This window comes from Acyrthosiphon pisum, chromosome A1 (assembly GCF_005508785.2).
Source record: "Acyrthosiphon pisum isolate AL4f chromosome A1, pea_aphid_22Mar2018_4r6ur, whole genome shotgun sequence".
NCBI lineage: Eukaryota > Metazoa > Arthropoda > Insecta > Hemiptera > Aphididae > Acyrthosiphon > Acyrthosiphon pisum.
The window spans coordinates 86,558,134-86,569,342 of record NC_042494.1 but is presented as its reverse complement, the minus strand read 5'-3'; the positions used below and the strand labels follow the sequence as shown (position 1 = coordinate 86,569,342).

General features: G+C 30.7%; 3 protein-coding genes across 4 annotated transcripts; 1 reads left to right on the top strand and 2 right to left on the bottom strand.

The window, feature by feature from the left end:
* Positions 1 to 1,325: 1,325 nt before the first annotated feature.
* On the bottom strand, positions 1,326 to 4,616 carry LOC100160330 (TATA-box-binding protein). Its single transcript, XM_001949555.5, has 7 exons — positions 4,132 to 4,616; positions 3,729 to 3,983; positions 3,514 to 3,662; positions 3,205 to 3,448; positions 3,018 to 3,121; positions 2,852 to 2,946; positions 1,326 to 1,913 (listed from the first exon to the last, which is right to left on the bottom strand). The coding sequence occupies exons 2-7, from the start codon at positions 3,954 to 3,956 to the stop codon at positions 1,837 to 1,839; spliced, it is 897 nt and encodes a 298-aa protein (XP_001949590.1). The 5' UTR covers positions 3,957 to 3,983; positions 4,132 to 4,616; the 3' UTR covers positions 1,326 to 1,836.
* Positions 4,617 to 5,036: 420 nt separating this feature from the next.
* Positions 5,037 to 7,138, top strand: LOC100573365 (spermatogenesis-associated protein 22-like). Its single transcript, XM_016806014.2, has 4 exons — positions 5,037 to 5,381; positions 6,304 to 6,479; positions 6,648 to 6,792; positions 6,955 to 7,138. The coding sequence occupies exons 1-4, from the start codon at positions 5,293 to 5,295 to the stop codon at positions 7,091 to 7,093; spliced, it is 549 nt and encodes a 182-aa protein (XP_016661503.1). The 5' UTR covers positions 5,037 to 5,292; the 3' UTR covers positions 7,094 to 7,138.
* A 99-nt stretch (positions 7,139 to 7,237) lies between these two features.
* On the bottom strand, positions 7,238 to 10,725 carry LOC100161762 (asparagine synthetase domain-containing protein 1). Of its 2 annotated transcripts, none has more exons than XM_008186791.3 (7): positions 10,267 to 10,725; positions 9,977 to 10,177; positions 9,543 to 9,849; positions 8,975 to 9,474; positions 8,716 to 8,880; positions 7,517 to 7,758; positions 7,238 to 7,448 (listed from the first exon to the last, which is right to left on the bottom strand). In XM_008186791.3, exons 1-7 carry the CDS (start codon positions 10,315 to 10,317, stop codon positions 7,274 to 7,276), a joined length of 1,641 nt encoding a protein of 546 aa, XP_008185013.1. In that variant the 5' UTR covers positions 10,318 to 10,725; the 3' UTR covers positions 7,238 to 7,273. The 2 variants fall into 2 exon arrangements, with proteins under 2 accessions (XP_008185013.1, XP_001949447.1); XM_001949412.5 differs by having other exon boundaries at positions 9,543 to 9,837; positions 10,267 to 10,724.
* Between the last annotated feature and the right edge of the window lie 484 nt (positions 10,726 to 11,209).

The window sequence follows — 11,209 nt, the reverse complement described above, 5'->3', positions numbered from 1 at the left end:
TGTATAAAAATATATTGAATTATGTTTAAGCAATATGTATCCATAAGTACAGTATTATATCTTCAATTTTAATTAATAATAATAAATAATATATTTAATTACAGCGTTTTAATCTCGAACATTAGTAAAATAAAATTGTCTGTATTTTTGTTTTACCCACTTCTAGCCAGATACAACGAATACTTGTTGTATTACGAATATGATATTATTTATTGAACGAGTTCAACGCTGTTTCATAACTTTTTCAGGCCATGTCCAGACTCCTGGGTATTAAACATCCTCAACAGTCAGCATGGTTATGTTAATATACTATCTGTGGTATACAGTCGTGTACAGTGGCGCTGAAGTACATGGTGATGTCGGGCTGTGGCCCGACCTCTTTTTTAAAAAATGTGGCCAGCCGGCCATATTTTATTTACTTCATAACTTTAATATGAGCATGAGTATATTTAAACCATGATTATGAATAAATGTTTATTAGAGTACCTCTATATTAAATAATTAAGATATTGAGGCCGGGAAGTTTTAAAATTGCCCGACCACATTTTAAAAACTTCGGCGCCACTGGTCGTGTATGCCTATAGTGTACCTATATTACAAATAATATTACATTGAGTAGGAACCTACATTTACACATGTGACATTAGAGGGGCTTTAAGGGCAAAGTGTCCTCAAACTTTTTGTATATTTTACTTAACGTTTGAACAGCTAATAGATATCCAATGTTATTAAAAATTTTACTTTAAACACATAATTAAAACTTATGTATTATCAATTTTTTTTAATTGGTGTAAGAATAACTTAAGAAAAACGTTGTATTACATTTTTACTTTTCAACTTACAAACAAAAATACTATAGTACATACATTGAAAGAAAAATAGAACATTTTGAAAATGATATGATAATTTAAATATTAGGAAAACATTTTGATTGTACAGTAGGTTAATAATGAGGTTAATCATTTTTGAATTGCAACATAAATGTATATATGACTTTAGTTCTCGATAAACTGGTTTTTCTATAATTGTTTCAGTTTGTTTACTTTAAGAAACTTATTATACAATTTGTTGTAATTGGAAAAAGTAGGCAATTGAGAGAACAATTGAAAAAGATTTTCTAACACCTTAGAACTAAAGGAGAAGAAAAATAAATGGTAAAAGATTTCTACTTTTTTTTTTATTAAAAATAGCTAAATATTCTCTGAAAAAACTTTGTGGTTTTGATTTTAGGGGATGGCGAAAAATGGTTAAAAAATAATATGTGCAGGGTGGCGAAGAACATACAATACAAAATATATCATATACAGTTAGAACTCACAATAATATAAAATGGAGGTTAACATTTTATTGGAAAAATAAAGTGCATATAAATAGTATAATATTCTAATTTAGAATTGATACGCTTTATTGATTATTATTTATTAACTTTAGATTATAGCTTAAATAAAATCAATAAATTAATTTCTATGGATAATCAATTTTATTTGTATACAATTATTATGACTTTTTGAGGAAAATTAAATCTAAGTTATTACATTTATGGAAAGTAGTAATATAGCCATATATGTTGAATACTTGAATGAATAGCATAATAAATTCAATGAATATTTATAAATATTTTTAGTGGCACTCTGAGGTCTCATGATCTAATTTAGCTTCGATTTTTTTTATTATATTTTATAATAAATATGAAAATATCCAGCAAAAATAATCTACGTTTTTGTACAGTAAAATAACTTAACTTTAAATTAAATATGTCAAGATAAAATTAAATTCTTAAACATTAATAATAAATAATAATACATACATTTAAATAAACACTGTATACATAATAATTTAGTTTTTTTTAAAGCTTTTCAATATTGGATAAATATTATCATAGGCATCATAAATTTCTTGGCGTACTTTAGCACCTGAAATCGTAATATTATTAAGGTTAAATAACACAAATAAAGTTAACAGATAATATTTAATACCATAGTTTATTATTAAAAGTAATAAAAAAGTTTTAGTAACCAATTATGATTTAGTTAAAAGAGTGCACAATTCCAAAAACATTTTTTTCATCAATTTGTTATTAAATATTAAACTATTTTAGTTAGAACTATTACAAAAAATTTGATAAAAATGAAATGTAAAAAAAAATAAATATTATTCAAGGAGATATTAAGGTATTTAGAATAACTGGGTGACGTCATTGGGCCGTGCTCAAAATAACTGTTTATTTTATAGGTATAGAAGATGCTCATTTAACGGAATGATTTATCCATCTAACAATTTTATTTTTTATGGTTGATTTCCGTATAAATGTGTAGCTGTTTGTGCTTAATATAGAAGTATCAGAAGTTTAACCTTTAGTTTCTTGAAATATTAAAAATACTAAATAAGATATTAGCTAGTAGTGCTATGTAATTTTGCGATAAATGACTGCTGCAGCTACAGAGGCATATGTAACGAAGATTTTTATTATAAGATTTTAAATATTTAAAAAAAAAACTAAGCACTTTAGGTCTATAGACAAATTCTGGTCCCAGTAACATCTTAGTGAATAAAAACACATGTAATTAAAATGTAAATTATTATTTGAAGCAAGCCACTTTTGTATGTAAAGATAGGCAGTTACGGCAAGCCCGGCCCAATGATGTCAAGCATCTGTTCAAATCCTCATAAAGCTATAACTCATTGAATAGTATGAGTAGAAACGTTAAACATATACCATATTTCTTAGAATTGAACATTCTTTCAAATTAAACAAACTTAATTTTTATTATATGTGGTCCTTTAAGATCAATAACAATAATTAGTAAAAAGTATATAAGTAGTTTTTGTGTAAGTTACAATAATAAGTTACCTGTCAGTACAACTTTTCCAGAAACAAAAATCAGTAATACAATACGCGGTTTCACCATTCTGTAAATAAGTCCAGGAAAAAGTTCTGGTTCATAACTAAAAAATAAACATTTTATGAGTCCTAAATATACTAAAATTACAAAACTTAACATAGCAGAATAAACTACCTGCTAAACTGGCCGTGAGTGAGTACCAATCCCTCAAGACGTATAGGAAACTTCACATCACAACTGCCAACCATGTTTTGAATTTTAAAGTCTAAAAACTTGGCCTAATTATAAAAAATGGTTAAATAGTAAATACAAATATAAATAAACATAATAATATTTTATCCAAGACTTTAGCAAGACTCACGGGAAAGCTGAGTTTTTGAATGATCCTAGCATATTTCCTCGCTGCCAGTCTGGAATCTTCTTCACTTTTTGCACCAGTACACACCATTTTACCAGAACTAAAGATTAGTGCTGTTGTACGTGGTTCACGTATTCTCATTATGACAGCAGCAAATCGTTTTGGGTTAAATTCAGCATTACGTGCATGTAAAGCAATAGTTTTCAGGTCAAGCCGACATCCAAGATTTACTGTTGACACTATATTCCTTAAAATAAAAATTAGAACATAAAATTATGTAAATAAGCACTTAAATAAAAAACAATGACCCACTGGAGTTGAGGTACAATTCCGGGATCAGCAGAAGCTGGTGTCATAGGTGTCATCGGTGCAGGCGTTGCTGGGTTTTGAATAGTTTGTAGTGCTGGGACAGTCGAAGAGGATGAACTGATGGACGTCAATGACGGCATACTTTGATGTACCTAAATAGGAAACCAGGGATTAATATTTGGTTAAAAAATAATACTATTGTTTAAATAAGTTGTTACAGGTGTTTGTGAATGCATCATGCTGTGTGGTGTGGCGTAACCCATGTTGTTTGTCTGATATATTTTATTCATCGACTGTTGTTGAGACGGCAGACTACTGGTACTCATGGCTAGACCTTGTGGTTGTAGCGGTGGCATTTGCATAATCTGCTGATCTTCTTCTGGTTGATGTACTGGGGTTCCAATACTTGGAATACTGAACCCCGGGCTCGGTAACATTTGATCCATCTTAGATGTACGGCACCTTTTCTTTAGCTATTAATAATATAAGGTAATAACAAAAAAAAAGTACATAACTACTACATTTTGGGAGTTAGATAGGTCTGTAAGCCCTGATCCTGGATAATAGGTGGAGATAAATACCAAGTGCCGAATAACATAGAAACTAGGAATATAATCTTACTATATATTATAGTTAGTAGGTTAGTCACTACTTGAGAGCCTTGGAAAACATACAGTCTTCCAATATGGATCCACTCTGGATCGAGCGCAAATTGACTCCTTCAGCTCACTTATCCTAAATCTAGTCGGAGGGCCTACAATCTACGCCGTTCAACATTTAACGGTCCTCGGCAATCTGGCGGGCAGATGTCGACAGGAACAACACTTTTGCAGCTTTTGATCATCGAACCGCCAAATTCTTTAGATTACATAATTTGAAATGAAGAAAGGGTTAATAGAACTTGATTTTATTTCCGGCGCTGACAAAACGAGAAACACCGAGAGTCCTCAAACCGTTTATCGCAGAACTGCGGAAATAGGACAACTGACCACAAAAACGGAACAAATATAAAATAATTCTAGTTCAAGAGTATTTATACGAGAATTCGAGAATAATTGTCGAAATATATTTGTAGCATTTTCACTATTTTGTATCACGATTCTCGGCGGTCATCTTATCAGTTATCATGATAGTAAGTTGCCGCCCGCGGACAGTTTAAACCACGGTCTTCTATAACTAAGACCATGGTTTGCATGGTAAAGCGCACGTCAAGATCAACCTTCGGGCTGTACGCGCCAAATATGAATTTCAAATGTCCTCGCCTTCAACATTATTACCATAGAATAAATTATCTATTACATATTTCCGTGTTATAACCACGACATTTCAAAGTAGCTGAACAGACTTTACATTTTGTGTGATCTTACATTGAATAGCGAAAAATGAAAATAGAAATTCAACTATAGTTTTATAATTTATAATATTGTTAACTATTCAAAAGAAAAAACCAAATAACAAAAATATCTATTAAATATATATATATTAGATTAATGTATTAAATTCATACCAAGTTGTGTTATTGTACGTTTAATATTGGGGATGGTAATTACCAGTTTACAGTTACCAATAATTCAACGGCGTGGCGGCGTTTTACCACGGCTTATTTATTTAGCCATGGGTTCTACGAATTCACGATATTATAATTAAATTAAAATAGTATATTAGTATTACCTTGACACAGCCATATGTATATCGGTTTTAACTTTTTAAGTCTTTGTCGTCCGCGAGAACGTATATTTACACTCTCCGAGGACCGAGACTCGACTTAGAACGCATACCGAGATGATGGATTCTTCAATTAGTGGCGGTCCGAGTTCTAGCAACCATCATCATCCATACGGCCGAAGCTTGGGACCTCAACCGATGACCGAGTAATTACATTTTCCAACGACTTTTGTATTGATGATCGATTATTTAGTTTTTTGTCAACCTATCTGTTGTTGTGCCTCCTTACAGTGCTCGAATTGGGAGGAGTCGCAGGGGGACGGAGCTGTTTTACACCACTATTTTTTATTCTTCTTTTGCGTTCACCAAATGTTTTTTTTACTTAGACGGAGGATAGCACAAACTAATGCCCGAAATAATTTTTATTAAAATGGGGATTTAAATTTTGTTCATAATATTATACCTAATGAATTTTACAATTTTTAATAATAGCTTATTATCTTTTCTATGGTTTAGACTACCTAGTTTACAACCTAGAATAACTTGTTATTTGTATTAAATTTTGTTTATATTATTTATTTATATTATATATATTCACGCTTGTTCTTTGCCTAGTGCAGATGCAGTGCACAGATAAAATACATAATAAACTATTGTATTATAAAATATCTGTGGAGTGTGAACTAGACAGTGTAGAGTCACTGTAGACAATAATCGATACATACATCTGGACACTCTGAACCGCTAATTAAGAGACTGATAATTATTATTTTTATTTTCTACTGAAACATGTAGATAGGCATTGCTTTAAAAATGGGAATTATAATAATATAAAAAAATTTCTTTTGTGACTGTCAACTGAATATATGAAATGAATAATTGGGTGAATATAATATAAGTCCACATGTTACATAATATATTTTTGAAATAATATAATAAAGCTAAAATGTTTAGATTTGTAATTACATTTCTTGTTTCTTATGTGAATAACACACAGCATTTTATATTAATTTAATAGGTAGATTGTTTTAGTGCTGGTTTGCAAAGAATACAATTTTACCCCTTTTTTGGTGTTAGGTTTTGCTAATCCATTTTTTAGTTTGGAAAATAATTTTTTTAAATATGTAGATTGGCATTTTCCACTCCCAGCACTGTTCACAATCATAGCAACAAGCCTAATGATGAATCCAAAGCAGTTATCAACGAGGGCAAGAAGCTTTTGGTTGGAAGTGTTAAACAAGTGGCGCGTTGGTGCCGATTGTTATCGTTTTTGGAACCAACTAAAATTATTTACCAAGTATTCGGTACTCCTTATTATTATTCATTGTTTTAAAATCTTTCCCATACCTATAATATATTATATATACATCTTGGTTAGTGTATTAATATTAATATTAATTAGAATTTGAAAAATAATTACTCTGTAGTTTCTAATATTTTTCGGAATGGATATTAAAATATTTTAGTTATAGGAGTTATGGATTTGGTAAAAACTGGCAGCAATAAATGCGAAAAAATATTTTGTTTGCGCAGCGAACAGAAAAAATCTGGAATAGTATGTGTATTTTATGAAATAGATAGAAAAATGCCTAATATATCTAAAGGAACATTAGTATTGTGAGTGTTATTTATATTTTATTTATCATAATATAATATAATATATTTAATATTATATGATAAAAACAAAAATAAACTTAAGCTAAACTGATATTACTGCAGATGGTTTAAATAGTTATATCACACATTGACATTGAAAATGTACCTTGAATTTATTAATAGGTGTACTGGTCATGTAAAAGGAAAAAATAAATTGCAAGTATTCACTATTCGAGAAATACATGAAGACAAAACTTCATTCGATAGAATATCTTTAGTCAGCCATTGGACAATTAATGATATTTTAATATATAAGGTCTAACCGTCTAAGTATTATTATAAGTAGTTTCAATTGTAAATTATTTTTTATTTTTTGATTCTATGGAAAAATAATTTGATTAATTTAAAATTAATAATTTTCTTGGTAAGTATATATAAGTGTATAAACAAATAATGAGATTAAGTGTTTAAAAAATAAAATTAATATTTATTATTTATAAATTTATAATCTATCACTTAAATCACTACCATTTTCTTTTTTATTGGCTATTCTTGAGCCAAATTGTAGAGCTCGTTTTGGTAAGCAGGCTGCATTTATAAGTCCCATTTTGAACGCTGCTAATCGTAACAATAGCTTTTCACCCAAGTTGATCGGGTAAGGTTCTTTTGGCCAGCATCTAAAATATTTTCATTAGTAAAAATAATAAATTTCCAACTATTATATATGTAATTAAATATATATAACCGTTGCCACGGTGAAAGTCCTCTAATAAATTCTACAAAATTTTCATCTAAATATGGTGTACGTAACTGACGACCATGGTCACAACACACACGGTTATCTCGACCTAGATTACGTGATGGTATTTTGGAAAAATCTTTATCTAATTCTTCATTCAGTGACTGCCAACCATGTCGCTGCAGAATTTTTCTATACCTTGTATACCCGCCCAATAGCTCATCTGCACCCATTCCAGACAATAACACCTGCGTAATTTAAATTATATAATGAACATTGAACAATATCTAGTTATTTAAATATTGTAATCAGTATGAAAATATTTTAGTTTCACTATGAAACTTTTAACAAAAAATATTTTTTATGAACTATCACCATAAAAATAAGATTAATTTTATAATTTTAAGATGTTTGTTGATTAATTCTAATTTTAATTAGATTTTGGACAAATAATTATCGGAATTCAGAATTTCTAAATGTATGATTATAATTAATTTTTTTGTTCATATTAGGTGGGTACTCTTAGATTAGAGTACCTTAATAGTAATTGATACATTGAGATTTAATTATTGATGGTAGTCTATAATCATCCTGAATCATGTTTACCATACACAAAATATTCTAATAGTGGTAATAGAATAGTGTGTGTGAGGAGTGTTATTTAATCTAGTTCATATTTTCAATTGTACCGAGCTTTAAAATTAATTGTTGACAACTTATTTAAAATTGATTTATTAATGAAATTTTTTTTTATTATTTAACAGTTTTCTGGGGGGAGGGAGGGGGATACAACTCCCTAAACTGCTCAGGATACGTCTCTAGAGTAAAGTACAGAATAGTCTTGCAATATTACACATATATAAGACAGATGACTAATTTCCCCGTTGCACTCTCTAAATAAAGTAATAATTTAATAAATTATTATTAGTAAATCAACTAAGAAATATAATATATACTTCTACTAACCTTAAAAATGTTAATTAGTTGAAGCCTAATAAGAATTAAAAGTTAGAAAGTTCAAATTAGAAGTTTCAAGACTGAACTACATAGTGTTTCCAATAACCTATCTTAAATATATATTATATTTAGATAAATGTAATAATTTGACTATAAGTTATAAGGCAATAAAAAACTAAGTACACATCAAACTATTTAAACTAGTATAATATTATGATATTTAAACATATTATATTTAAATTACTTACTCGGGCAGGGGTTTTATAAGATTTTCCATTACATTTGCCAAGTCCTCGAGAGGCAAACCATAAGGAACAACCAAGGCTATCATCTAGGACGGTTTTTAAAGGATAAATGAGATGGCGTATAGTGTCAAAACGTTTTTGTTGCAATTCAACACTTGAAATATCTATCTAAATATATATCCAATGATTAAAAAAATATAATGTAATTGTTTGTTTTTTCATTATGGGTATTATACATTTTTACTAGTAAAATGTCACTTACTTTTATTAAGTTCCATCGTCTAGTTGGACACAAAGTTTTTAACTCTTCTAATGTATTTAAACATGTTTGTCTATCTGGGCATTCAAAATTGCCAGAGTTTGCTGGTCTTTCAAATGAAACATTTAACAAATCAATTGGTTCATCAGATTCTACATATTTGGAAGCGAATAGAGCTAGTAATGCTGAATCTATACCTCCTGAAAATAAAATAGCAATTTTTGCATGATCACATTTGAACTCGCACATTTTACAAGCCTTTGGATTGATTGTTGTTCTTTTTTCAACTGACTGAGACAAATAGTGAATCAGATTACTGACATTCTTACAAAATTCTTGGTGCAATAATAACTCAGACATGTTTAATTGATCATTTTGTTGTAATATAGAGTCTTCAGGATTTGTAACATGTTGAACACGGGTCTGTTTAAAGTATTGCAATTCATTTGGAATGTTATAATTACAATCAAAACGTGTGTGTGACCACTGGTATAATTGAGGTTCTGAAAAGTTAACAAACAATCAATGACAACTTACATATTATTTAAATAATATTAAGATATTTATGTACCGAGTATACACGCATTCAAATCAAATCTGAACAATCCAATGGCTGGTACTTCTTCTAGATCTGCAATGTCTTTGTGTCCAACTGAGGTGACAATCAGTTTATTCGCACTGATATTCCATAACAAGCTGATGCGGCCTATTGGATCTCTACCGACCCACAAAACTTGTTGTTCACAGTCATAATAGATAATGGAATATGGGCCGTGGACAGAAGTCATAAGCAGTTCCATGCTGCCTCCCTCGCACAGAAAATCTGATATTATTTTTGTATCACTGTCTTTAATACTAGCGTTCATCTGGTAATAGGACTTTTTAATAATATATGTATATATATTATTTTATATATAATATATATGTTGAGTATATAATCATTGATTATAAATACTAGTATTTATAATCAATGATATAATATTTTATTCATCGTATTCGACTCACCGTCAAATTCCAACTGTACGCGTCGCCATTCCATAGTAATATATTTCCCTTTCGATCAACATATGGCTGACTGGTCGGACGTTCTCCTTGAGTCCACAGTATGTTGCCCGAGAACAACGCAGTGTAGCCGTTGACGTACACTTGATGAGTGGAACCCACGTCCGGGCCTCTCTTCTGCAGTGACGATCTACACTTGCTGATCTGTAGACAAAACGGGGCTAGAAAATCTAATTTGAACTAAATGGCCACTGTGCAAAAGCAGCAGTAGCAGTGGAGGCTCGTAGATTTACCTCACCACACGCCGCCGACCCTTTAACGAACGAACAAAATATACCGCACATGACGAGATCGTAGGTACTTACACCGAACAACGTCGTGGATTTGTATTGCGAGACCGGGAACACGTCAAAGGCTACTCATCAACGGATAGCGATGTCGGAACAGTGGCTACCTATTTATTTATTGGGCGAATTTTTCGCAATATGCGTCTTACCAGCAACAAGGCCGCGTACCGTAAGTAGATGAAATTAATATAATAGCTACAGGTGGGTATACTTTTTATCTCGCGAGAAACAATTGACCCATCATTACGGCGTCGTGGTCGTTAGCGATCGCCAACGATCGCCGAGACGGAAAATGCGTTGTGATCTAATATTGCTGAAACGTCGGAAATAACAATTTTTGGATCGGTACTATTCAGTAGTCGGTACTCGGTACCACCGCGCGTTCGGCAATATTATGATTTGCGAAGAACTGCTTATCAGTAAGTTATCAAGTATCAACGTACACCTATAATTGTTCCATGGTACACCGCTAACCGCTTATCTCGGCAATCACGAGTTTAACACTTTGGCGGTGACCGCCGATGACCGTTTACAGTACCTAATGTACAATCGTCAATCATGACAAATTAGTAGGTATTTACTATATAGTAAAATAATATACCTACATTTATTATTATTAATGACCATAATTATAGACAACTATAATTATAATATAGACAAGTACATATCTCGGTGACTGTACAATAGCTCGCCCATAAGAGGCTGTCAGCGCACTATTTGTTTTCTCTCTCTGGCTCACACGCAACATAGACAAAATGCATTTACGCAAAATCATTTTTTCTATGTGTTTAAGTAATCTTAGAGTTAAGTTACTCATAACAAAAAAGATAGAGAATAATACTTTTGAGGGAATGACATATCGATTTGTCTAAATATTGTCTCAAAAAAA

Bases quoted from the DNA above. Each gene is read 5' to 3' on its own strand.
- LOC100161762 (XM_008186791.3), bottom strand. From the start codon at position 10,317: ATGTGCGGTATATTTTGTTCGTTCGTTAAAGGGTCGGCGGCGTGTGGT. The intron at 7,759-8,715 runs GTAAGTAATTTA...TAAATTACGCAG, and splicing joins CTTATAAAACCCCTGCCCGA to GTGTTATTGTCTGGAATGGG. The intron at 7,449-7,516 runs GTTATATATATT...AAAATATTTTAG, and splicing joins GGACTTTCACCGTGGCAACG to ATGCTGGCCAAAAGAACCTT.
- LOC100573365 (XM_016806014.2), top strand. From the start codon at position 5,293: ATGATGGATTCTTCAATTAGTGGCGGTCCGAGTTCTAGCAACCATCAT. The intron at 5,382-6,303 runs GTAATTACATTT...TTAAATATGTAG, and splicing joins GGACCTCAACCGATGACCGA to ATTGGCATTTTCCACTCCCA. The intron at 6,793-6,954 runs GTGAGTGTTATT...ATTTATTAATAG, and splicing joins TCTAAAGGAACATTAGTATT to GTGTACTGGTCATGTAAAAG.
- LOC100160330 (XM_001949555.5), bottom strand. From the start codon at position 3,956: ATGGATCAAATGTTACCGAGCCCGGGGTTCAGTATTCCAAGTATTGGA. The intron at 3,122-3,204 runs GTGAGTCTTGCT...TTTTATAATTAG, and splicing joins TTCAAAAACTCAGCTTTCCC to GCCAAGTTTTTAGACTTTAA. The intron at 1,914-2,851 runs GTAACTTATTAT...TTACGATTTCAG, and splicing joins TGGAAAAGTTGTACTGACAG to GTGCTAAAGTACGCCAAGAA.